The sequence below is a fragment of the Rhamphochromis longiceps genome, linkage group LG7 (assembly GCF_057381845.1).
Source record: "Rhamphochromis longiceps isolate RC_006_pf linkage group LG7, R_longiceps_female_GT1.1, whole genome shotgun sequence".
Lineage (NCBI taxonomy): Eukaryota > Metazoa > Chordata > Actinopteri > Cichliformes > Cichlidae > Rhamphochromis > Rhamphochromis longiceps.
In genome coordinates, this window is record NC_140563.1 from 67,105,577 (window position 1) to 67,133,205 (window position 27,629).

Here is a 27,629-nt window from a genome sequence, read left to right on the forward strand (position 1 = left end):
GACAACCAAATCAGAGCAGTGGTGAAGTCCAGTTTTTATCATTTAAGGCGACTGGCAAGACTAAAATCTTTTCTTTCGAGGCAGCACCTTGAAACAGTGATCCATGCTTTTATTTCTTCCCGCCTGGACTACTGTAACTCACTTTATGTGGGGGTCAGTCAGTCATTGCTCTCACGTCTGCAGCTGGTTCAAAATGCGGCTGCACGACTCCTAACAGGAACTCGAAAAAGAGAGCATATAACCCCTGTGCTGGCCTCTCTGCACTGGCTGCCTGTGTCTTTTAGAGTTAATTTTAAAATTCTTATGTTTGTTTTTAAATGCCTACACAGTCTTGCCCCGCCTTACCTCTCTGAGCTTCTTCATCCCCACATACCCTGTCGGTCTCTCAGGTCAGCTGACCAGCTGCTCCTGGAGGTACCGAGATCCAGGAGGAAGCTCAGAGGGGACGGGGCCTTCTCTATTGTGGCTCCAAAATTATGGAATAATTTGCCCATGCATGTTAGAGAGGCCCCTTCACTGTCCACTTTTAAATCACGTCTTAAAACCCACTTTTATTCCTTGGCTTTTAACCTCAGTGAGACTTAGTTTCTTTTTTTAATGCAGTAGTTATTTAATTAATGATTTCACTCTTCTTTTATTTGTTTTTTATTTATATCTCATGTAATTTTATTTTACAGTTCCAATGTACAGCACTTTGTGTCAGCTGTGGTTGTTTTAAAGTGCTTTATAAATAAAGTTGATGATGATGATGATGATGATGATGATGATGATATACAGAGGGTTGGTGTGACAGAGGATGATGGTACAGATGGAGTGAGATGGAGGCAGATGATCCAATGTGGTAATCCTTAAATGGAACAGCTAAAACAAGAGGAAGAAACAGTCTGGCTTGACAAATTATGGATGTTGGTTGGTGTCCACCAGGTGGAGCTTGAGTCTTTTCAGAAAACCAAAGAATTCAGGTCTCTTCACAACCATGTGGCACCACCGCACTTTGGAAAATGATAATTTACTTTGGCAAAGTTGCTGATTATAGTTTGATGCTTTGATCCAAACCACATGAGAACTGAGAGTTCTGAAAACAAAGATGATTTACTCACGTTTGTCTTTTCAGGCAGAAGCAAACTGACGGATGGTTTTCTGTGTTTCTGATGTTTGTTTGAGGTTTTTGCTGTTGTTTCCTTATTGGTTCTGGATACATTTTGCAATCAGTCAGTTTCTGGCCTGTAATTTTTTAATACAGCTTGCAGGGACTCAGTGGAAATAAATTGTGTTTAACCAGGATTATATGAGTTATGACATCTGCTTTCCAAGTGTGTCCTGCCCAAGACAGGAAACAGTGGTGAATTATATGAACAGAAATTCACACGTAATGAGTTTACAAATGTGGATGACTAAAAAAAACACTTCAAATGAGGGAATGTAATTGAGAATTGTTTTTGATTTGAGGCTACAGATTGTTTTTATGTGTTTGAAGCTACCTGGTACCTAGACCTGAATCTTGTTCCATTTTAAAAACTTCTAGGCTGGGCTGTGCCTTTGGAGGTGGTCCTGAGGGTCTTGATCCACACTGTAATGATGTGAGTCATTAAGGGTCACATCATGAGCCAAGACGTTAAATATTTGCGAGACATCTCTTTACCCTGACATCATGTGAGTTATTGAGGTCCAGAGATGGGCGTTACAGTAACGCGTTACTTGTAACGCGTTACTGTAATCTGATTACTTTTTTCAAGTAACGAGTAAAGTAAGGGATTACTATTGCAAAAACGGTAATTAGATTACCGTTACTTTCCTGTAGGAACGCTGCGTTACTGCGTTACTAAAACCGTGATTTTTTTGCGAGAATGTCTCATGACAGTGACGTAAGCGAGTGCGACGTTCGTGACAACAGCTGTGTGCAGATCAACAATGGATCACATATCGATTGTGGGAGAGAGTATGAGCGTGCAGCGTTTAAAGCGTGGAAGTACTGACCTTACTTTGAGTTTGATTCCATAAAAAGTGACAAAAACATCAGGGTCCGTTGTGCGTGGGAAGAAAACTTCTTTTTACAGCAAAAAAAACCCCTAAACTTCCAAGCAAGCACCGAGTAGCTGCGACGTAATGGGAAACTCACAGAGAAACTCATGGATAAACACAAAAAATATTTTATTTTATGTGCTGGAATGTGCAGAAAATAGGTTTAAATGTTAAACAAATTTCTTCAAGTCAGAGAATGTTGCATATAATTTTATTTTTGCTTGATGCATAAAGTTAAAAGATTAAAACTGGTAAAACAAGTTTAAAAAAAAGAGACTTTTCCATTTGATTACATTTTGTATGATGGATTATGTAGAAAAAGTAGAATTGGGCTGAAAGATCTATCGCTTTATCACCTACTCAGGTTGTAAATCATGTTTTTAAAAAGTAACTAAGCAACTAAGTAATTAATTACTTTTGAAAATAAGTAATCAGTAAAGTAACAGGATTACTTTTGGGGGGAAGTAATCAGTAATTAGTTACTGATTACTTTTTTCAAGTAACTTGACCAACACTGTTGAGGTCACATGGGTCAGGATAGGTGCAGATGTGGAGCTGGGTCTTATCCTGCTGAGGTGGTTCTCCTGTGTTGTGCCGCGTGCTTGTGGAGTGGTTGTTTGGTTTCTCCTTTGCAAATGTTTTAGTATTACTTACTGCACTACATTGTTCAGCTTGTGCTTGGATGTTTCATCCTTGGGTTTTTGTCTGAGTTGTTGCTGGGTCTGAAGTGCACTGGGATTTTGGAAGTTCCTCCTCAAAAAGGTCAAAAGAAATTGATGGCATTAGGCCAGCGGTCCCCAACTTTGTCGCTCCACGGACCGGTTTAATGTCAGACAATATTTCCACGGACCGGCCTTTAAGGTGTCGCGGATAAATGCAACAAAATAAAATGATACGACCAAGACAAAAACTGTGGTATTTTGTAAGTACAATAATAAACATGAATTCACTGTGTAATTGTGCAACTTTATTAGCAGCATCCACCTGAAATGCGCCAACAATATTGAGAGTAACATCCTCCTCTCTGCCCCTTAATGCTCTCTGGTCACTATAGTAACGCGTAAATATTTCTTTCAAAGTAAGACACACAACTACAACACAGTAAAAGACCCAGGGCAACCAAGTTAACGATAAAAACCCTAAAAACCAACTCTTGCTCAGTTCTGTTTTTACCCCCTAAAGTTGGGACTGTAAATTAAAATTCAGCTTCTAGGCTCCTTATTTAAGTTTCAAGACATAAGATCCGGTTCACCCAACAGTGCCAAAGTGGTGATTAAACTCCAGAAGTGTTGACCCACACGATGACTGTCACAGTGGCCTTCAGATAAATCAGTGGGGAATGCAGCCCAGAATACATGCACTAATCAAGGAATCCAAACACATAGTTTCTTTTTGCCATTTTTGTAGTTAAATGCCAACTCATAAAACATTGTGCCATGAAAAGAAACAAACCAGCCCCACCAACATTTCTTTTTTAATTTTTACATGAATGGTGGAGTAAGTTTGTTGGACATCTACCAGGTCCCCATCAATCTACCAGAGGTTGGTAATGGCTTTTGTTTGCCACAAGCCTAAATAGGTACATTTTCAAAAACTGGATAATATTAGCTCGCAAATGGCTTTTCATTGATTCAATTAAGATGACAGTTTTTCCATTACTGGGGCTCCAAACAAGCAAAACTTCTTTAAAAAGGATTGAACTTAAACTAAACAAACCTTAAATAGATGGGTTGCTAATGATTCGAGAGATGTTAATGGCTGGGGACTTACGGTGGAATTTCTTACAATAGTTTGTGTTAATTTTAATAAAACTAACACTATCCCATCATTGATACCTGTGAAGTGTAACCCTTCACAGATGAAAACATGTTATGATCTCTCTGTACATTTTGGTTTATTTCTGTTACAGTTCAGATTTCTAAAAACATTTCTAAACTCTGTAAGTAGAATCAAATAATTTATGGATTTAGGGTTTTGTTTGGATACTTTATCTTTTGTTGCAGATTTGTGTGTGTGTGTGTGTGTGTGTGTGTGTGTGTGTGTGTGTGTGTGTGTGTGTGTGTGTGTGTGTGTGTGTGTGTGAGAGAGAGAGAGAGAGAGAGAGAAAAGCTTTGCAGGTGTGATTTTGCATATTTTCTATTTGGCTCCACTCAGCAGAGAGATTAGCAGCAGGTAGAGTGACAGGTGGATTAAAATGGACTGCATCTCTGGCTCGAGTAAAAAAAAAAAAATTAATTAGACCTTCATCATAGAGCAGTTACTTGAATTGTCATTGCAGCAGTGCTGAGGGTTTAACTCCTGTGTTGATGTTGTTCTGTTCATGCTATTAACTGCAATAAATGCCGTTATTAGACAGCAAAATATTAAATGAAACTTTAAATGAAATGAAAACAAAAACTTAAATTGAAGTGTTCCAGGTATTTCCTACTGGAAGGAAGACCATGAGGCAGTTCCAGAAATGCTGGAAAGATTATGTCTTTTGGCTTGCCCATCCATCCATCCATCCATCCATTGAGACTGGTGCGCCCAGGATGGATGGATGGATGGATGGATGGAAAATTTTACACATCTATTCATGCATCCATTTTCTGCTGCTTATCCAATGGAGCAGCAGTTTCTAAGAAATGCCCAGCTCTGGCTTTCCTGGCTGCCTCCTCCGGCTCTTCTGGTAGAACACTGAGGTTTTCCAAAGCCAGCTGAGAGACATCATCTGCCTGGTTCTGCCCCTGATTTACTTTCATACCTGAAACACCTCACCTGGAAGACATTCTAGTCAGATAAAGAAGCAGCTGAACTGAATCCTTTCAGTGTAGGAGCACCTCCACTCAGAGGTCCTCATTGACTGAGCTCCTCACCCCGAGCCTGGCCACCCTTCAGAGCGAGCTCCGCTGCTTGTTTCTGAAAATGTCTCGTTCCTTCATTCACTGCCCAGAGTTTCTGTCTAAAGCTGAGTGTAGGAAGGTAGAATGAGTTTTTACTCCGCCAACCTTCGACCTTGAGCTACTTGAACTCCTCCACTTGGGACAGCAACTCATCTCTAACCTATAGTGGGGCTTCATCCCATTCCGGCCAAGAATCACAGCTACAAAATGAATAAAACTGCTCCAGCTGAGCGTCAATCCAACAGATTTTTTAAAAATCTGCAGCTTCTCTACAGACAAACACATTTGATTTTTCAAATTAGTCCATAAAATTAGCCTTTCTTGTGTGTTATCCCACACCTCTTGTGGTCTGATGGGTAATTGCTCATTGAAATGCATGTGGGGAGGCCGTTAGCCAGCTGCTGACATGAGGCTGACTCCAAGATAAATAAAGCAGCCCAGGAGACAGCCCTGCTCTCCTCATCATCATATCTTAATTGGAAAGGACAGCTTTAATTAAAATGAAACCATTTAATGTATTTTGTAATTAAAGATGAGTTAGATGGCGACTGCTGGGTTGGGCCAGCAGGGCTGCTGAAACAGAAGCAGGCTTTGATTTCATCAACACATTAGAGTTAAATCTCCTATTTATTCTTTTCTTAGATAAATATCACCCTGTTAGGAATTTAAAGACATTGAACTCTGAGATGGATTATGGCTTGAAACATTAATTCAGAAGAACATTGGAAGAAGCAAAAACTGCAGTTCCCCTAATTTCCACTTGAAGCTCCAGCAGTGGGTTGTTCCCCTCGACTCCCATTAACCATCTTTAACCTGGCTACAAAAAACAGCTTAGTTTGCATTATTAGGGGTGTGGCCTCTTTGATTGACATGTGGATGGTGACCCAGCTGCTAATTGGAGCCCCTGGAACCTCTGGAACATCTTTTTATGTGGATATCATCTGGAGGTTAAAATAGTGACTTCTGGTTTCCAAAACACAAAACATGATGTCAGCCAAAACGCTGATGTTGAAAAATGGGTGATGTTACATTTATTAGTCCCTGAATCCTCCCTTCGTTATGCTGCAATAGACGTAGGCTGCTGGGGGATTCCCATAATGCATTGAGTATTTCTTTTCACCCACTATGTGTTAACAGACCTCTCTGCATTGAATCATACTTGTTATTAACCTCTGTCTCTCTTCCACAGCATGTCTTTATCCTGTTTTCCTTCTCCCACCCCAACCGGTCGCAGCAGATGGCCCCGCCCCTCCCTGAGCCTGGTTCTGCTGGAGGTTTCTTCCTGTTAAAAGGGAGTTTTTCCTTCCCACTGTCACCAAAGTGCTTGCTCATAGGGGGTCATTTGATTGTTGGGTTTTTCTCACCTTGAGGTGACTTATGTTGTGATTTGGTGCTGTATAAATAAATTGAATTGAATCTTTCAGTTTACTATTAAACTGTAATTAATACAGCTCTCCAGCTGCACTCTGGCTCAGGATAATCATATTTGTTCTGTCTAGAAAATTAATTCTCTATATATGTGGGGGAATAATTACAAAACTCAAATAACAATTCTCCCTTTTGGTTTGCGATCACCTCCTCCCAGAATGCAGTAGTGTTGCAGAACAGTGGGTTTTGCTTTAACAGGCAGAAAAGCATGCACTTCAATTTCTGCTAGCCTTCAACAACCTTGCTTTCATCCACTAGGTGGTGTGACACCTCCATCAGCCAAACACTGAGGCTCACCTGCCTGCTGTTACAGCTAAAGGTACACAACAAATGGAAATACATCTTAAACTTTAAAGTACAAGTTAAGTGAAATGTGCCTTTGAATAATATTTCATTCCACTGATTCTGTGTGTCCTTCTCTACAACACTTGAAGCGGTGATTTCACATTTTTCTCTTTTGCATGCACACTCACTCTTCCTCCCCACTTTCCCGCAGACAAATAATTTGGTCCTGCCTCCTCCATCCCTCTGCTGTTAGGTGGTACAGCCCACTGCCATACTCAGCAGTCAGCCTCTCTCTCGGAGGAGGAGGATTCACACTCTGGTTTTATTTCTCTCCTCCTCTCCTTCTCCTCTTGCTATGACCCATTTGACAAGCGGCTGCCACCAAGACCGATGTGAGTAACAGACACACGCAGACACAGAGTTACATGAGTGTGTTTTTGAGAGAGTGAAGAACGATGTGGTTAGGGTTCACCGGGAGTGCAGTGATGTGCAGGTGTGCATCTCAGGTGTGACCAAGTGTTCATGTGATGGAAACAACTCATGGAGCAAGAGCTGGGCTGAAACTAGATGCTTTGCCCTTTACACTGATGTGAGGAGTGGGCTGAAAGAGCTTTAGCTGTGGCTCAGGAGGTTTAGCAGATCATCTACTGATCAGAAGGTTGAAGGTTTGATTCCTGTCTGCTTCGGTCTGCATGTTAAAGTATCCGTGGGTAAGATACTGAAACCTGAGTTGCTTCTGATGTGTTCATTGGAGTGTGAAAGATAGATAGAAATAAAGCACTTAGACATAGAAAAAATGCTTGAATGAATGTGTGTGTGAAGCAGTGAATGTGGCATGTTGTGTAAAAGTGCTTTGACTGCTCGAGTAGAAAAGTGACATGTAAAAACCAGTCCATTCACATGAGGAACAGTGGTCTCAGCGTGTGAGTGTGTTGATGGACATGAAATACGTGTGTTTGATCTCATTCTTCACTGAAAGACTAAATTGTGCCTCTTCATTGCTCTAAAGTGAGATGCTGTCACATCACTTGTCTGAATGGGTGTCTGTGCAGGTGTTAGACAGCATTCAGAAACACAGTGCTGTTTCTCAAAAGCAGGAATCAGTCATTTACAGCTTTTTTAAGCCAGGATGTGTTTTTTGTGCCCATGTGAACTTATTCAAGAAGTATGGTGGATATGTTCTGCTGCTGATTTCAGCTTCCGAACATGCTTTGTTGGTGCAGAACGTTTTTGACACGGCACAGACAGAAACTAGGTTACTTTTAAAATAACGTGAACATGTTAAAAATAACATTTTTTTATGTAAGCATCATAATCTTTAAGGATTGGTATGACTAAAGGCGGCACAGCAGTGATGAATCTCAGCTTGTCTGAGCCTCTTCTTGTCCACATGTCAAAGAAAACAAACTCAAATACCTCCTGATGGTACTCAAAGTGTTTGTGTGAGTCTAAAATATATCAAATACTATCAACATTCACCTTAGAAGAGACACAAAAAGACATGAAAATGACCAACATGTTCTGATCTCAGGACCTCAGATGCTGTTGTTCTGTCAGATGTCTCCGGTGTCTCTGACTCACAGGTAAGGCGTCCTTTGGTGTTTCTGTTTTGACACACCCACCCAGCGATAACAGGTTAATTTATATTAAGAGGGTTTAAATCAAACTTTCTTTTCTATAATCGGACTTTGGCTAGGTTTAAGACCTGAAAACTACTTGCTTAGATTCAGGAAATGGTCACTGTTTGGGTTAAAATGTTCTCCTTCTCAGCATTAACCATGCATGTAATACCTGAAACGATCAAAAGAAAATCAACATTATTTATGCAAGATAATTCATAATTTTATTGGGGAGGGGGTTCGTGGCTCAAAGAGTTGGCAGTTCGTCTTGTAACCGGAAGGTTGCCGGTTCGAGCCCCAGCTTGGACAGTCTCGGCCGTTGTGTCCTTGGGCAAGACACTTCACCTGCTGCCTACTGGTGATGGCCAGAGAGGCTGATGGCGCGATATGGCAGCCTCGCTTCTGTCAGGGCAGCTGTGGCTACAACTGTAGCTGCCTCCACCAGTGTGTGAATGTGAGAGTGAATGAATAGTGGAATTGTACAGCGCTTTGAGGGCCCCGAAAAGCGCTTATATAAAATGCAATCCATTATTATATTGGTTGGGTTTGATTATTGGGGGGGGGGGGTCATAAACCCCCTAATCCCCCTGGAAATCACGCCCCTGAGCTGCACCTCTGTCTGGTCCTTGTGGGTCCCCTTTGAGTCTTTGTTTTTCTGACTTCTTTCCAGCAATAAGAACAAAGCTCTAACTACAGCAGCACAGGGACAGTGACTCTGAGGTCCTTTTCTTTGTTAAACACTCATCTAATCATAACAGATCCAATCATGTTGTCTCCTCTTGGGACTCAAAACTAATTAATGAGAGTTAAGCTCATGGTTGTGTTTATGCATCCTTGAAAAACATGTAACATCCTCACCATCCACACTGACAGATCAGTGTCACAGTTTGTAAAAGTGGTGTGAACATGGCTGAAGAGGCATCTCTAAAATATTTGGGACTCAGTAACACTTTTAAACAGATGCTGAAGGCATTAAATAAAATATAAAAATTCCAAAATAAAGCAGAAGTCAGGACACATGAAGTTTAAGTTTAACACAGGGTGGAGAACACGACGACAATGTGACTTTTTCAGTTTTGATAAATGATTTTAAGACGTCAACCATCTTCTGAAAGCCTGAGCTGTGACACTGAATTTTTAGTGCAGCAGGATGAACATCAGAGACATAAAGTCACAAACTAAAGCAGGATGCAGAGGAGATAAGGAGATCGCTGCAACAGGAAACTGAATGGATCTGTAATCGGCACACCGATCATCCAGACTGACGCTGTGGATGAGAAGCTCCTGTTTTATTTCTTCCTGGAGACATTAAGGAGCTGACAGATGGGCGCTGATGGCTGCGTTTGTCTGTCACGTATAGAATGAGGATGTTTTTCTAATGTATGTAGACAGTAATGTACGCATATTGTCACTTTAAGGTAATTCATGTGGCAGTACGATAGCAATATACTGCAGAATAGTCAGCAATTCAACACTGTATATGATCACACAGATTACACTAAACATCAAAGTCAGCTTGGTATGTGTCAGCCATTCCCACCATATTTTCCTAATCTCTCATAAACTGACATCTTTATGACGGATAACAGTTACATAAATTGATTTATTTCTATTCGAAATCAGTTCATCTTCTTCCAGTGGCTTGAAAGATGTGAAAAACTAAATACACTGAAAATATGAAACTATCTAAAGTTTGATATATTTCAAGGAGTTACCCTGAGTTATAAATGTTTGCAGTGGGTGCATCCACAGATGAGGTCAACTAAAACCAAAAACCAGCTCCGTTTTTTGTCCTAAAACACGAGTTGCTTCACTGGATTCACACTTGTCTTTATGCTGGGCCTTGGTGCAGCAAGAAGTGGCTCTTCACTTCCAGTCACTAAAAATATGAACAGAAGCTTCATCAAGTCACAAAATAAAAGACCCCGTGCAGACTAAACACGGCACTTTAGAAATGCTCTTGGTGTGATTTAAAGTCGTGTGAAGAAAAAAGTATCCCAGAGACATTGCATCCTGGGGTACCATCCTCTCTTTAATCTTTTGATTGGCTGACCCTTGCAGATTAAAGGCTTGGACATTTGGAGGGTGGGGTCTCTCTGCTCGGAGCCAAAGCTCTGCTCCTGAGATGACCATATTAGGTACTTCCCCTTTTTGTGACATCCAAGAGTCAATTAAATAAAATACCAGTCTGCAGCCCGAGTTTTTGACTCAAAGAGATCACTCTACATACACTGACCTCATTGGGCATATTTAATATGAACAGCCAACTTGTAGTTTTACAAGATGGTAGTGAGATCTACTAGGATATATGGCTTGGACAAAGACAGTTTTCAAGCTGGAGATGTTAAGATCTTCACTGGGATGATCAGGATGGACAAGATTAAAAATGAGTACATCAGAGGGACAGCTGAGGTTGAGCGGTTTCGAGAGAAAGTTGGAGAGGAGGGGCAGCAGAAGTGTTGGACAATGGATGAGAAGATTTATAAATGTAGTGAAGGAGGACATGTAGAGGGTGGTGAGGCAGAGGAGGATGCTAGGGATAGGATGAGACAGAGACAGATGAATTGGCTCTGGCAACCACTAAAGGCAGCAATCGAAAGACAAAGAAGAGAACAGCGCTGGAACATGAGATATATGACAGGAAATAACCAGAAGCAATAGGCCCCTTTAAAGACTTGATTCGACCTGATGAGTAAAGTTTTAAGGCAGAAACAGTTCCAATTTTATTCATATAAAACCAAATCACCACAACAGTTGCCTCAAGGTGCTTTATCCTCCTAGGACAGGGGTGGGCAATCTCAGTCCACGAGGGTCGGTGTCCCTGCAGGTTTTAGATGTGTCCTCGAACCAACACAGCTGATTTAAATGGCTAAATTAGCTCCTCAACATGTCCTGAAGTTCTCCAGAGGCCTGGTAACGAACTAATCATGTGATTCAGGTGTGTTGACCCAAGGTGAGATCTAAAGCCTGCAGGACACCAGCCCTCGTGAACTGAGATTGCCCACCCCTGTCCTAGGACCTGGCGTCCACATATGTGGACATCACATTTTGGGTTATTTAGACCAAAATATTAAATTTTGCTCCACAAGGGCCTGATATCCACTTATGAAGACGTTATACTGCTACTGTTCTATCGAAATTTTAAATGAATATCCTCATATGTGGCTCTCATTTTTCTTAAAAACAAAAATTAGGTAAAAAAAATCTGCTAATTCTTTGTTTTTACATTCATCGGGTTCCAATCAGGCCAAATATCAAAGAGAAATTAAAAATGCATGCTGTGGAAGAGTTCGGGTCTTGGGAGGTTAAGATAAGTTAACGTTTATTAGTCCTACATGTGGGAAATTTGTTACATTTACATCGTAAGCTAAGGATCCTAAAATTACACAAGAAAGAAAGTAGAGAAAACCCCAACAATCAGATGACCCCCTATGAGCAAACACTTTGGCAACAGTGGAAGGGAAGAACTGCCTTTTAACAGGAAGAAACATCTGGCTTCCCTTGCCCCCAACCAGCTGCAGCAATCATGCTGTGGAAGAGAACCAGAGATTAAGAATAAATAATGATTAAATGCAGAGAGATGTATAAACACAAAGCGAGTGAAAATGAGTAAAATAATAATAATATTAAAAGTGGCTATTGATCCCAAGAGTTCAACGATGTGAATCTCATTCCAACTTTAAAAAGTAATTTTATGCGCTTTTCCTCACCAAAAATCATGTCTGTAATCCTCATTTTCTCTTAGAATTATATTAAAACCTTTTATTACTAAGTTTGAAGCATTTTATAAAAAGTATTAAGTTGTGTTTTGCCTCAGACTGTTTTAAAAGCAACACACAAGCTTCTGATTAATGTTGATTGCAATACAAGTGGCCAGTTGATTCATCAGTGCAAAATGCAGATACAGGTATTCTGCCGATAAAGGGTCATAAACTGATTTAACTGCTGAAGCAGCCATCCACATTCCACAGAAAATGTCGGCGTTACTTAGCCTAGTATACATTTTTCACAGCCTTTTTTGCTGTTGCTATTTTGATAAATGTTGTGTTTTTCATGAATCTGATGGAGGCGGACAGACCATCATCATCACTGCAGAGCGAACGGACGCTCTCTGACAGCTCTTTAAAAACTTAGACAGATAGACAGAGAGAAGTAGCCTTATTGGCCTCATCCAAACGCCAGCACCCGCCCTCTGCTCTGCTCTGGATTTCCTGCCAAACTCTGAAAAGCTCGTCCCTTAAAACCAATAACCAGGAGGGTGTGAAATTATCTTGTCATCGCTCTCTTCTATCCCTCGTCTCGCATTTCTCCTCTTCTTCTCTGTCTCCACCCTATAAAGCTTATGTGCCAGCCAAACAATGCAATGCAATATAAGCAATGAAACAGCTGTAATCACTCAGTCACCCGTTCAGCGCGCTGCAGTCACTGTGGCGACCTGGCAGGCTTATCGATCTCTGGTGGCGGGAACGATTAAAGGCACCCCGGCAGTTAACAGATGGTGAGTGACGGCACTCATAAACCTCGCACTAAAAGACTAATGTCCTACAAGCTGCATCCGGCGTGCCAGCAATAAACAACCCTGCCGCAGACTGTCAGCGATACGAGCAGGGAGAGAGGGATGAAGGGAGGCGACGGGCCACCTGCTGTCCCACCAAACATGGTTTGACATGCGGGGGGTCCTCGGAGCCGAATATGGAGCGCTGATGGAGGTCGTGAGAGACAGTCTGCTCTCAGCTTTCAATTACAAAACCCAAATGGTGCCTGAATGGTTCAAATCTGAAGGAAAGAGGACAGAAAGAAACCCAGAGGAATACTTTGGAAGGAAGATACTTTACAAAAATACAGCAACAGATATAAGCTTGACAATGGCGTAGAAACAATGGCGTAGCTCCATGTATGCTAATGTTGGTCAAGGTGACCACCTCTTAAGTTTAGTTTGAAAAATCTCAACAATTAATATCTTGCATCTAACAACTTAGACTAGATTCACACTTAGGTGTCTTTAGTTAATTGTCATGACAACAGCAACTAATCATGGAAAGATAAGCTTCAGTTAGCAGTTAGCATGAGCCAAGCTGCCTCCATGTTACTGTCTTTGTTCATGTAAAACAGTCTGATTTCACAACACAGTGATAGCTTCTCCTAGATTTTAATGCCAAACTACATGAGCCAGAGTATGTAGAGTATGTAGTCTAGCAGAATATTTACATTCTGAGTAGGATTTGACAGACTGATGCCTGCAGTGGCTTTCAAAGAATGTCTGTCTTCCATGCAAACTATAGGACACCATGACTATCTGCTAGCGACCAATGCAAGTGCAAGGAGGCGTTCAGTTTAGCAAACTACTTCTTTGCAACCGATATCACGCTATCGACTGCCAGCAACCTCTTGCAACCAATCACCAACCAGTCTTAGAATATACGTTTTCCCCTAGACTGCTGGTTTTCAGGGGGTCACTGAACATTGTCTAAGCCTAAATAAGTATATACAGTAAATGTGGCTTTAGCACTTAATTTCATGTTAGCTGCCAACTGGCTGGGGAACACACATTTTTCTCTCCTGATCAGTGATTGCCAGATGGTCACCACCTCATCATAAATGCCGAGACCAAATCTGAACTTGGGGGGAATGAAAAAAAAAATTAATTCCAAGTGACACATCAAAAACTTCACATTTGTTTCAAAATGCCAGTTGTGCCTTTCTCACAAACATAGGGTTAGGGTCATGTACAGCCTTAGATAAAACGTCATTTATTATACTACTCATTCTAATATTAATCCAGAGAGCACTCCACTGTGATCACCACACTGATTCTACTGTAGAAATAAGGCTGCTCATCACTGCTTTGTTACCTACTGAAAATCAGGCTCTGGCTCCTGGGCTGGAGACTGCATACACCACTCTGGGTTCTTCACAACTAGCTTTGTGTGCTTTGCAGCTGTCTCTGCAATTTAGCTTCTCGTTAGTGTCCTGTCATGCAATAAATAAATAAAAGTCCACATCTCTACTCCTAAGCTGTAAATCACTCTAAAATTTCCCACCTCACAGCACATGAACAAAAAGCCAGCTGACTGTAGCACATTTGCAGAAAAAAAAGGCATTTATGTAAAGAGCATAAGCTCAATAACTGAGTTACTATGTTACATAAATATATATGGCCACACAATGCATATAATATATAGAGTTTGAACCATTTTGGTGCATACATGTAAATTTCGTTATGGTGAACTTGTCGTACATTAGCTTGCTTGTTCTGATGCATTATAAACTTGTGGTTTCTGAGTTAGCTTAGCATTCAGATGTGAAATGGGTTTCAGCGGACGAGGATTGGAGTTTAAATTGTTCTCAGCACAGCTGATTTCAGTGGCTAGATTACCTCCTCAACTTGTCTTGATGCTCTCCAGAGGCCTGGTAATGAACTAATCATTTGATTCAGGTGTTTTGACCCAGGGTGAGATCTAAAACCTGCAGGGCACCGGCACTCAAGACCTGGAGTTCCCCACCCCTGGTTTAGATGATGACAATGCTGCATCTCCAACTTTGAGATAAATAAAATAAAATATACCCGACTAGAAAAAATAGATGCTAGTCGGGTATATTTTAGCATCTTTTCAGCCAGTGAGTCTTGTTTGAGAAACTTTCTCTCATGAGGTAGATGTAAACCAAAGCATACCTGCATGGTTACAGATAGCTTTTTGGATGTTAAGAAGTGAAATGGAAGTGAAACTTTCAGTGACCCCAGAGATTGCAACTTTTTAACTCAAAGTCATACTTGGTAATAAGTCTGGGCAGTTGTTTGGGGAGCTCCCATCTAAATGGATGAAGACAGAGCCTCAGTATCAACTTCTGTGGTCAGAGCGACATAAAAACTGTGCGTGTCCTGTATGTATGAATAAACAAATCCATGAAAAACATTTAACAAATTGGAGGACTTTGCCCCAGGATAAGGTTTCAATTTTTTCCCCTTTGCAGATTTATGTCTACTTTCAGTTTATGAAACTTGCTCAGGAGAGTAATTCTCTCATTTTTCTGGAGCCCGTTCTCTTTGCTGTAACTTCCAGACACAACCTCAGAGATTTATCACGGCAGCATGACGTAACAGCCCGGCACAAGAGTTTACAGGGGTTTCTGAAATCAAATTTTCTGCTTCCCTTTTGTTAGGGCATACCCCATTTTTGTGCTCTCTTTGGCTGACAGACATGCTTGTTGTTGATAGGAGGAAAGCAGCATGAATGTGAGAGAAAATTAACTCCAGTCTGACAGATGGAAGCCAATTAGTTGCTCTGGCCACTCGTTAGGGCCGCCGGCTGAGCCCGCTGGGGCTGTGTGTGTGTGTTTGTGTACAGGGAGGGTGTGTAGCTGTGCACTTTGTTTGTGGTACAGTTTTTCTTTATTAATTTACTTTTGGGAGTCGTGCAAGTGCTGTGTGAGAGCTGTGTGTGGCTTATGGCTTTAGTTAGTGTTTGTAGACTTGCTTTAAGGCCAAAGTAAGAGTGAGTCTCTAGGAAAGTATGTCAGTGTAATGCCACGTAACGTGATGGATAGTGTACTGTCAGTAATACAGGTGTGTGTGTGTGTGTGTGTGTGTGTGTCAGCTGTGGGTTCAGGCAGTGTTTTATGTCTAACTCCATTACCGTCTTCCTCGCGTCAGGTGCTGAGACACCAGGCCTCAGTGTCTAACTTAATTTGACGGTTTGTTTTCCAGACGCCAGGATGAACGGTGAACTGAGAGCCGGTCGGACCACGACAGCCAAGAGAGGAAGCAGCGCCATTGACAGGTGCGTCTGCATATCTACCACTCCACCTGAGTTACAGATATTGCTTCTGTGGTTACATTTATAGAAACTTCAATTTAAAAATAATGAAAAAGATCATGACTTGCACCCTCACAACACTATGAAATAAGCTTAAAAATAATGAAAGTTTGACTAAAGAGTGTCCTAAAGAGGAATTCTATTCACTATCCTCAGCTGGAAATTGTTTTATGCTGGTTCTATGTTGACATTTAAACACATTTGGAGGGAAATCTTGGAGGAAACTTCCAGCATGAAGTTTAGGGATTGCTTGGAAATGGGCTTTGCAGTTGTCACTATGCATTCTTGATAATTTAGAGATCTGCCTTAGAGACATGATAAGATGAAGAGAAGCAGTAGCATCTCATAATCTCAGTGCAGGTGGAAGTGGTACATCATCAAGGTAGAGAAAAGGCGGTTTTAGGAAGACACTTTGATTGCTTTGGAGTAGAAAGTTTGCACGTTTGTACATTATCTTGCACCGGTTACTGAAAAGTGTGCATAATTTAATACGTTTATTATTATAAATACCAATAAATCTTAAAGAACTCAAAAGAAGTAATGTGGAAATGTTAAAAAAACAACTAAAGATAAAGAATATCCAAACAAACAAGCCAGCAGCCTTTCTTGATAGCTTGAGCTTGATAGTTGAGATGATTATTTATCAATCTTAAACATCATCTAGATGTCCTCCTTAGACTTTCCAGAAAACAAAGCTTGTGTTCAGAAGCTGTCTCATATTTTTCCATCGAGAAATTAGTATTAATGTCAAAAATACTGCTCCCTAACAGTAAGTTAACGACCAAATCTCCTTCTTTCTCATCCTTCTGAGTTAATTAATTAAAGCATCATTAGCGTCCATCACAGGTTTACAATGATAACATCAGGTGGCAGAGTTGATGAGTGTGACAATAAAGACGTGAAGTTTGCCATGAAAGAAATCAGACAGTTTACATGCAGACACATGTAACTGACTTAAAAGTGTTTTATTGCTTCATTCACAGCTGTTTAGTAACCAAATGTGAATCAGACGCCACTGCATTAAAAACAACAACAAAAATATATGCAGTTCTTGATTTTATCATCATCACTCTTTAGAAGCTGCTCTTCTTAGAATTTCTAATGAAATTTTGACGAGGAAAGATGAACATTTTTGATTTAACAGCATCATCCAAATCCTCACATTGATCATTTCTGAAAACTTTGGGTTCTCCTCTGTTATCTTGTCCTGTCGTGTGTCTCAAGGTTCTGTTTTGGGCATTTTTAAAGGTGTCACATATCTTACATATGACATGATATCCAGTTATACGTTTTATTTCTTCACAGAATGTTGCAAAAATAATTATCAGTTATCATTATCATTATAAGTTCTTGTTTGTGCTCTTGACAGCTTTGTTGCCACTGTGATCAACAATCTTGGCCATCATTGGTTCAATCAAAAGTCAGAAATGTACTTATTACATTGGACCAGGCTCTTAGCTTTGATAACCATGTTAATAGTCTTTGTCATACTACTTTGTCCATGTTTTGTGCCTCAGTTGAATGGTGTCAATTCAATTCAATTTTATTTATATAGCGCCAAATCACAACAAAAGTCGCCTCAAGGCGCTTCATAGATACAGAGAAAAACCCAGCAATCATATGACCCCCTATGAGCAGCACTTTGGTGACAGTAGGAAGGAAAAACTCCCTTTTAACAGGAAGAAACCTCCAACAGAACCAGGCTCAGGGAGGGGCGGGGCCATCTGCTGCGACCGGTTGGGGTGAGAGAGGGAAGACAGGATAAAGACATGCTGTGGAAGAGAGACAGAGGTTAATAACAGATATGATTCAATGCAGAGAGGTCTGTTAACACATAGTGAGTGAGAAAGGTGACTGGAAAGGAAAAACTCAATGCATCATGGGAATCCCCCGGCAGCCTACGTCTATTGCAGCATAACTAAGGGAGGATTCAGGGTCACCTGGTCCAGCCCTAACTATATGCTTTAGCAAAAAGGAAAGTTTTAAGCCTAATCTCGAAAGTAGAGATAGTGTCTGTCTCCCGAATCCAAACTGGAAGCTGGTTCCACAGAAGAGGGGCCTGAAAACTGAAGGCTCTGCCTCCCATTCCCCCGTGTCCAATTGTAATTCACTGTAAACTAGTCTCAGTAAGTCACTTATAAATGGTCCAAAGTGGTGATTACTTTGAGAGCTCTGCATAGTCACGTCTGCTGACATTAGTGAACTCCTGCATTAATAAATATCATGCAGGTCATTGAGGTCATCCGACTAAAACCTTTCAATGGTTCTTTGTTCTAGAATGAAAACTAACAGAGACGTATATGTAGATACATTTTGCTTACTTGCTTAATTTCCTTCACTGCAGTAATCTGATGGATACTGAACCTTTATTACAAATAGAAACATTAATATCTAACAGACACGTTTGATGAGTAGACAGCATAACAAATCAAGGTGATGCTTATACACACAACCTACCTGACTATTTAAATATGACACCTGAAAAGTCTATTTGGATGAAAATCTGTATCTAAGAAAATGTGCTGTTCCCAGTGTCTCCATACAAGTGCAAACTTATGTTTTGTAATTCTGGAAATTCAGACCAAACTTCCCTCCCTGTTTTTAGAAGTGTAATCCAGGGAAGGAAGAAGGCCAGTAATAGTGTTTTGTGTTGTGTTGATGAGCCTTTGCTGAGGCCCCGTTTTTCAGCCTTGTATCATTCTATCAAAATAGCTTTGACACATAATCTGTTAAAACTTTACAATACGACATGCGACTCCCCTGCATTTCATTTATAATTATAAAGGTATTTTATTTTGAATTACAATGTAATTACATTTACCTACAAATACTTAAAGGTAGGTACACTAGAATAAGGGGCTAACAAGTCTGATTTTTACAGGAATCAAAGAAAGAATTATTATCAAATTAAATGTATTTAATGCTTAATGTTATTTAAGGCTATTACTTCATAGTATGGATATAGATAAACACTACACTAAGTAAAGCAATGCGTACCTTTAGGTAGAGCACAATTTAATAGGAATTTTGTGGAAAAACAAACAATAGGAGGAGCGAGGCCCGTATTACTGAGTGTTCAATCTTGCACTTTTACATCTCTATCATCATTATGTTTATGTACATGATGTTCTATTATTCAATTTCCCTCACTTTTTAGTAATTATTTAGCAGAGATTTGAAACAGTTTATTGATAATTTAGTTAATGAAATTTGTTTAAAGTTAAAATAAATAAATAAACATTAGTCTTGTGCATGATATGGCCCCTGACCAAAAGCTACAGCAGACCTATGAGGTGAGATGGAGAAACATTGTTTTTCTGCAAAATTACCATGAAATTACAGACTTTAATTTATTTACACTGCAGTTAAAATTATGTACAGAATAATTTCTGTCTGCTTTCCTGTAAAATATCTGAAGTTACACACTACATAAATGTATTTAGAGTATAAATATTTCTTTGTTTCCTGTAAAAACTTGACTCCCTACCCCCTTATTCTAGTGAACCAACCTTTATGTATTTGTAGGTACATATAATTGTAATTTAAACGTAATTAAATTATAATTCCATTTAATTACAGGGAATTATACCATAATCCAAATTATCCAAAAAACAAGTACAACTAGTGTTGCTTCAGTAAATCCATTTACATTAGAAGACATCCATGAGCGGTTCACAGAGACAGCATTCCTCTGCGATACAGGGACGTGCATTTGAATCTTTGAGTGTTCGAGATCCTTTATGTCGTTTAAATTCTTTGGAGTAATTTTGCTAACATTACATGTTAAACTTGTGTTTTTATAGTAGTACCACCAGAACAGCAGCTCTATCAATGCTGGTTTTCTGTGGTTGTTAGTGCTGCAGTTGGCATTTTGTTTGAGGCTGAAAGTGAATGACGGTCCAGCTGTCCCCAGCTTTAACCTCATTCTCTGTTTACATGGAAGCTAAAGCCAAACTGTCCTCCAAATCCCACCGCCGCACGCCGCTGGACGGATTAAAGCCGGGACGAACACGACTCAGCGACGGCCAGAGTTGGGATTTACAGCCAGGCAGCCGCACAGCCAACCCCCAGAGAGGCTGTGAGGATCTGTGGAGGGAGCCAGTGGGAACAGTTCACTGTGCGTGAACCCTCGTTGCTCAGGATTTCACATAATTCACTTACCACAGCCTGCAAAAGGCGGCAGGCTTAAATAAGCTTTACTTCTTAAACCTCTACCATCATGAGAAACTAAGGTGGAGAGTCAGAGCTCAGCCCAAACATCCAGAGAATATTTGTGGATGCTAGAATTAACAATACGTCCACAAACACAGAAAAATGGACAAAGCTTGTTCCCACTTTGTCTTTTTTTTATATAATTTGACCTCGAGAAATCTCCCGCCAAATTACATTTGATTTGTCTTTCAAATGTGCTAATTGTTTTTAAAAAAAGTTTCAGCCTTTTGGCCACATGGAGAGCAGGTACACAGACTTTTATTCATCAGTGTGTGTTTTCTGCGACATTTTTCCGTCTGAACACCCCAGCTTGTCTTCCAGATGGGTTCGGCCTCCTTCTCCGTGTCCTAATCAAAACTAACGACACCAAACCTGCTTTGAGCAGCAGAGCTCTCGCCTGAGGTACAAACACACAGCAGCTCATTGTAGCTACAACATTTATCACTGACAGAAGTATTCACAGGTAGCAAGCCAAGAAAGTTCACGTGATGATGCAAAAACCGGCAGCGTGTCGACCCAAGTTCAGTAATGTTTGCTCATCAGAGGAAAATAGTAGTTTGGCGAGTCTGTCACAGCTGCTGCGGAAGCCCCAAACTTCCTGAGAATTCTTCTGTAATCAAAAACGTGGTGTAATTTCAGGGGGTCTTGGAGGGGTTTTACAAGGAGTCTTAATGGGAACCATGTGCACAACTGTCTCATTAGCTTGCAGTGCCTAAAAACAGTATTCCCATTTGCATAGGTATATAGATATACACATATAGGTATACACAGCCAGCAGCACCTGGACCACTGATACAAAGCAGGACAGATCCATGGTGTCGTGTTGTTTACATAAAAAGTCTGAGCCTACCATCTCAGTGTTGGATAAGTAACTGAGACTAATCAGACCAGGCAATATTTTTTTCCAAACCTCTATTGTAATCACACTGTTAGCACAGATAGGAGAGTTCAGTCAAGAAAAACCCGCAAAGTGGACTTCAAATTCTTTACACTCAAGTTTTGCATGACAAAAGTACTGCAGGTACTGCACGTTTCAAAGTACAAAGTTGAGTCAAATGAAATAAAAATGCAGCATTCAAGCTGAAAGTAAAAATCCAAGCAAAGTGCAAAACACAAATGTCTCAATGGAAGGCAAACAATGTTTTCCAGGCTGTTAACCCTCCAAATTACACTGTCGCTTTGCACATCTCTGAAATGGGAGCGTCATCTCGCAGCAGCCAATTTTGGAGTGCATCAGAGCACCGACCCCAGTGCAGGAAGCATCCCGAGAAAAGAAATTTCATTACAATATGATGACAGGGTGACTAAGAATATTTGAGTTTTCTCTAAAGCTACTTTGATTTAACAGTAATCAAAAGGTACACGTAGATTAATCATCATACTTAAACTGTTTTAAATGTTGCCCATAGTGAAAGTATTTTCAGGTTAATTAAAAACACGCCGTGCTTTAGCATGTTTTTTCTTGTTTTAGCTTCCAGCTCTGTTGCCCTGGATACGAGGTAAACTTGTGTCTGAGGTTTTTGGCAAACTGAATGATGCCACACGTTGCTTTCTCTGTAGCTCAATCTATCATTATCCTAGTTTCAAAATTTATAATTTTGTTACTTTTGGGTTTTCTTTTTGAAAAATTCAACTATTATGACAGTTTTCTTGCAAGATAACATAAAGAACATTAGAAAAATAAACTTCCTAACTGCGATGCTTAGGTGTATAATCACTGATAAATGTGTGATCGTCTGAATAATTATTTACGCTCTGATTCTCAACTCTGTCCCTCATCCTCTAAAGGTCTGTCTCACAGTTTGAAGCCCTCTGAGAGGTTCTGGTTGCTCCATCCTGCATTTTAAATCTCTTTCCTCGCTGCAGACGTCCTTTCATGTTAGCAAGAAAGACTTTTTAAAAGCAGCGTATGCATCTCTAAGCTTCAGAGACCGAGACTCTGGGGGAAGGCTCTGAGCTCCAGTCTGAGGTGAAGGAAGTGGGGCTGTGTGGCGTGACTTATACATTATCAATACTTCACTGCACCGGTGATGTTAAACAGTGCAGAGGAAAAAACATGGCTCTCTCTGGGATGCTGAGAGCTGAGCACGACCGCAGGTGGCATTGTGTTTTTTAATTGTTTGATGATCGTTAATCAAAGGGCACAATTAACTGCTCAGATGCCTCCACACAGTGTAGTGCACAGTTTACTCTTATATCAGTAATACAGGATTGATTCAAATCCAGTTACTGTTTGATCTGCATCAGAAAGCTCACTGTAACCTATAGGACATCCTGATTTTGCCAAGTGGTTGTTGTTAACATTGTTATGATAGCCTAACACGCTGTTTGTGTTGTCATAAGGGAGATGCTGGCAAAAATAATACCAAAAATACCACGTGTCACCTGTTATTACTGCAAAGAAGTGGAAGAAGCATCGCACAGCACGGTTTATGGTGCTTCTGTAGGGATCAAGGCTTGTGGACAGTGCAAGTTGGCCGATGTGGGTAAATGACTGGAAAGTATTGAGAGGACTGGCTGGTGATAGGGGTGGAAAGCATGGCTGATTGTTGGGAGCTGAGAGGATGACAGGGTGAGGAATGATGTGGGACTGGTGGGCTTAAGGTAAGCTCAGCTAGAGAGTCATCAGCTAATTCTAGCACCGGAGCTGATTAGCTGGGTTAGGAAAGTGAGTCCCTAATTCAGTGTGATCGTAAGTGAGCCCACCTACTGCAACTTTTATTTACCTCACGCAGTTTAAATGCAAGAGATAAATGTGTAAAACTGCAACATTATCTATAAAAATCAATTTTGTTTTTTGTAGAAGGCTGTGAACATGGTTATTTGTGCTGTAACATTGAAGTCTGACTTACTGCTGGAGCCTCTAGTGGACATTAGAGGAACTGCATTGACATCATTGTTCCCATAAGGAGGTTTCTGCTTGAATGTAACTCAAATAAAAGCTGATATGATTAGAAAACAGGTGGAGAAGTGATGCCATTTGGGTTTTTCATTCACCTTCTTCTTGCTGCTTTGTACTAAGTCCGTTTCTATTGGACTGCCACATTTTTTGATGTGTTAATTCTGTGTTAATAGTTCTAAAAGTAGCTGTGGAAACTTCCACAGCTGTGGAAAACCCAAATGAACTGTAATTGCTCTAGTTTTTTAGTCTCGCTCCAAATCTTTGTTTATTTTGAGTGCATGTCAGTGTGAGGCGAGGGTGTTTGTCATCATGGTGGATGAGCCGTGTGACAAAGTCCAGCAGCTGCTGGCTTACATGACATGACAGTCACACACACACACACACACACAGAGGGACTGTTGTGCGATTACGCCGCCTCTCACAGAAGCTTTACTGAATCTCTCAGATATGATCGATGGCTGCATCCTCTGTGTTTGGGACTCATGCAGACACACAAATACTTTTGTACTTCTGAGGACCCTGAATTTTTTTGGTCACTTCTAACTATTGTGACTTTTTTCCAGTAAGCACAAAACTACTAAGTGGAATATCAGAAACCTGATGTCTTCTGGAGAACAGAATCATTTTTCCAAACATCCTAGTTTTATTTTGAAAGCTTGGATTATTTTACTTTTCACAAAAAACAAGAACCACCAGGGTAAAACTGTTATATCCTCTGATGTCAGTACTTAACCTTTTTGTATCCTTTCTGTGGGATAAAAAAAAAGCCACCAGTCACGGAAGTTGGCCACTCCTCCCTGAGCTCGGTTCTTCCTGTTAAATTGGAGTTTTTCCATCCTATTGTCGCCAGGTGTTTCCTCATGCGGGACTCTTATGGTGTTTTCTGTCTATTATTTTAGGGCCTTTACCTTAAAATATAAAGCACCTGGAGGCAACTGTTGTTGTAATTTTGGCACTCAATTAATAAAGCTGAATTGAATGGATAACAGCCTGCAGTCATTTGTTGTAGTTTTCAGCGAGTCTCTCATGCGTCTCCTGAGCGATCCCAGCGGATTCTTCTTTGGAAAATTTCTTGAGCTTCTCCAGATTTGATGGTCGCCTGGCTTCAGTTCACCCCTCACATTTTCAATGGGATTCAAGTCAGGCTTTGTGCAGGCCAGTCAATAACATTCACTTTGGTGTTGGAAGAGAAAAAAAACAATTCAGACTGAATTTGTTGCTGACTGCTTGAGGGTTTTACGGTTTTTAAGATTGGATAAGTGGAAGAGAATGGATGGATCATGGTTGTTAGCTTTTTCGTGCGACTCTTGTGTCAAACGATATGTGTTAATTATCCTTAATGCTGAGTGTGTTCTCAGTGCTGTTCTTCATAACTCCACCTCTTAAAAAGTGGGGACAGGGTGTAAGATGTAAATAAAAATAGAACACAATGATTTGCAACTCTCACAAACCCATTTATTTATTTTATTTAGTCAAAATGAGCTAACATTCTTCCTAAAATGGTAACTTTTCTCAATTTAAACATTTATGTGTTCTCTTTGTGTTCTGTCGATGTCCTGCACTTCGGCCTGTTTAGCACTTTTGCTAAATCCTAATGGCTAATCAACAGCCTAAAACTAATTGTGCTCTTCTTCTAAAATCAAGTCTCCTGAAAAATTTTAGGTCTCCAAAAAAAGGCGTCACTTTCCAAAGGCATCATCGATGTTATGGTTGTGCTTTCTAATGCTGGAGGAATGTGATTACTGATGTACAGACAGATGGTGTTTCCAAACTGATCCGGGCTCAACGCTTTAGTTTCTGGGGCTGCCGTCCAGTCCTCTGCTCAGGATCCAAGCACACAATGACAGACCCACACTCGTGTGATGTGCCAGTTTGGCACAGCGCTGTTTCCATGATTTTCTTTTTAACCTGTCTGCTGACGGGAGGAGGGTCACAGGAAATCAAGAATATTTGTAATTTGTATTTTGTAATATAATGTCGCAAATTGGGGTGAAAAATATTAGACAAACATTTTAGGCTCATGTTCAGCCCCTTGCCCTGACAGAGATATATAGTCGTGTGAAAAATTAAGTACACCCTCATTACTTACATAAGAATTAAAATGTCAAGTAGTAGTCAGGTGCTGCTACTCAAATGCACTTGATTAACTGATGACCAGTAAGAGTGAGCACCTTTAGAAAAACAGAGGTTCTGGCAGTTTGGTGGTCTGGAGCATTCAGGTGTGCCACAATCTTCATCCAAGCAGAAAAACTGCAAAAAACCCAAGAGCTCCATCTCAGCCTCTACAGGCCTCGGACGGCAGTTTAAATGTTCTTGACAGTGAAATTCGTAAAAGACTGAACGAGTGTTGCTTGTTTCTCTCCAGAAAGGCTGCATGACTTAGGTTTGCAAGCTGTATCTGAAAAACCCACCACAACAATGTCCTTTGTACAGATGAGACCAGAAGTGGAGATATTTGTCCAGAATAAACAGCAGGACATTAGAGAGAAAAATACAACAACAACAACAAAAAATAGCATATCAGCACAAACAACTCAAACCAACTGTCAGCACAATGATGGAGGGCTGATGATTTGGGCACCTGGGGGTCACTGAGTTGACCATTAACTCCTCTGTATATCAGAGTCAGATCTGAGGACACATGTCTGACAGCTAAAGCTCAGACCAAACCAACTGGACAATAATGCAAAGCCAACGAATCCATACCTCAAACTGACCGAAATGCTGTGGTGGGACCTTCAGAGAGCTGTTAATGAATCCTGCAAACCTCAGTGCAGCTCTGTAAAGAGTGAGCCAAAATGTGATGTGATGTGAGAGGGCGATAAAGTCATGTAGAAAATCATTACTTCAAGTTATTGCTGCTAAAGGAGGTTCTACAAGCGACTGAATCTCAGGGCGTACTTCGTCTTTCACAGGACTGTATCTCTGTAGTTAAATAAAGTGTCACTTTAATTCTCTAGTTTTTCCTTAGAGAGAAAGAAATTTTAGATTAGATTAGATTCAATTTATTGTTATTGAAATGTATATGACTCAAACAATGACCAAAGTACAATCAATATGGATACATACACAGATATATACTATACACACACATGTATAAATACAACCCAATTACAATATGCACAATATTTAAATGAATGCACAGTTTTATTGTATGAAATGAGTGGATGTAATGTACATGTAAATGAGTGGTGTGTGTGAGTCCACAAGGTAGACTTGAGCATGTGCATTGCTGCCAGTGTCCATTAAATTACACATAAAACATCGAATTCCAGCGTTCTTCTTCTGCAGGCAGGCTGTTGGTCGATTTAGGATTGATGACAGGACACATTCCCTCGATGTTTTCGTGCCATACCTGGGAGTTAAATAAAGTTAAATAAAAACACTTTCACAAGAAGCTACAGATTTTCTGCTGCTCCTCACATTAAAATGGTTCATGGCATAACGTGGATGAGACATACGAATGTGTAGAACTGTGAATGATGCAAAGCTGCTCTACTGCAGTCCAAGAATAAAGACATGGAGCTGGTAATGATCTACTTAGTAGGTCCACTTTAAAATGTGTTTAACTATCAAGTGAAATTACGGCATTAAAAGCAATATTTTGTATTTTTGATGATATTGTAAACGTCCAATAAGGGAAACATTTAACAACTGTGTCCCTGACGGGAAACGCTCAGTGGGTTCCAGCCACCGTTTCACCTGCAGCTCCATAGCTGTCTGTCTCATTTTCTAATTGAGACGTTATTTTGTTTCCTTTTTTTCTATCAGCTGCAAAAATCTTAGAGAACTTTTGACTTCAGTGAAGCCTCCTCCTTCCACGTGCAGGGCTGCCTGCAGGTCGGTGCCTCCTGAATCCATGTGAATCAGCATTTAATTAACCGATGGGGAGGCCTCTCAGGTTCCCGGCAGCTCTGGGGTTGTACAGTCCTCACATTGATCTGCGCTTTTGTTGGAGGCAGATCTTCAGACTGCAAAGTGTGTTTTCCTACCTCCTGATTAACTTCACATCAACTACGCGAGGGCAAAAAAAAAGAAATCAAAGGAGAGACAGAGGACGAGGGTGAGATGGAGAGAGAGATAGCGATGATGGGAGAGACACAGAGCGAGGGCACCGAGCAGAACTCTGTAATTATGTCTTCTTGTCCCTCGATCGCCCTGCTGAGATGAGCGTTTAGCGTAAAGAGATGAATCAGCGTTTCTTTTGAGGAGAAAAATAACGGCTCGATAAAGAGGCGGCACAAAAAACTCCCAAGAAAACAAAAACCATTTAACACACACACTCACGCACTCACACACACACACACACACACACACACACACACACTCACGCACTCACACACACTCGGAGGGAAGATAAAGAGGGGAAACTAAACAGCCTCCTTGTTTAAATTTAAATGTCGCCTTTGATGGAGCTGTGCTGCCGGCTGCCGGTTTCACCTCATCGACTCTGAAATGGCCGAGT

The 27,629-nt window shown here is 40.6% G+C and overlaps 1 protein-coding gene across 1 annotated transcript in view; it reads left to right on the plus strand.

Annotated features, from left to right (window-relative positions):
• Positions 1-6,942: 6,942 nt before the first annotated feature.
• LOC146666795 (RNA-binding protein Raly-like) overlaps positions 6,943-27,629 on the plus strand; it is a 71,818-nt gene continuing 51,131 nt past the window's right edge. Inside the window, exons 1-2 of the mRNA XM_085411425.1 lie at positions 6,943-7,009; positions 15,942-16,014. Of these exons, the coding sequence (XP_085267551.1) occupies positions 6,973-7,009; positions 15,942-16,014 (110 nt within the window). The 5' untranslated portion in view covers positions 6,943-6,972. The remainder of the gene's footprint in view (positions 7,010-15,941; positions 16,015-27,629) is intronic.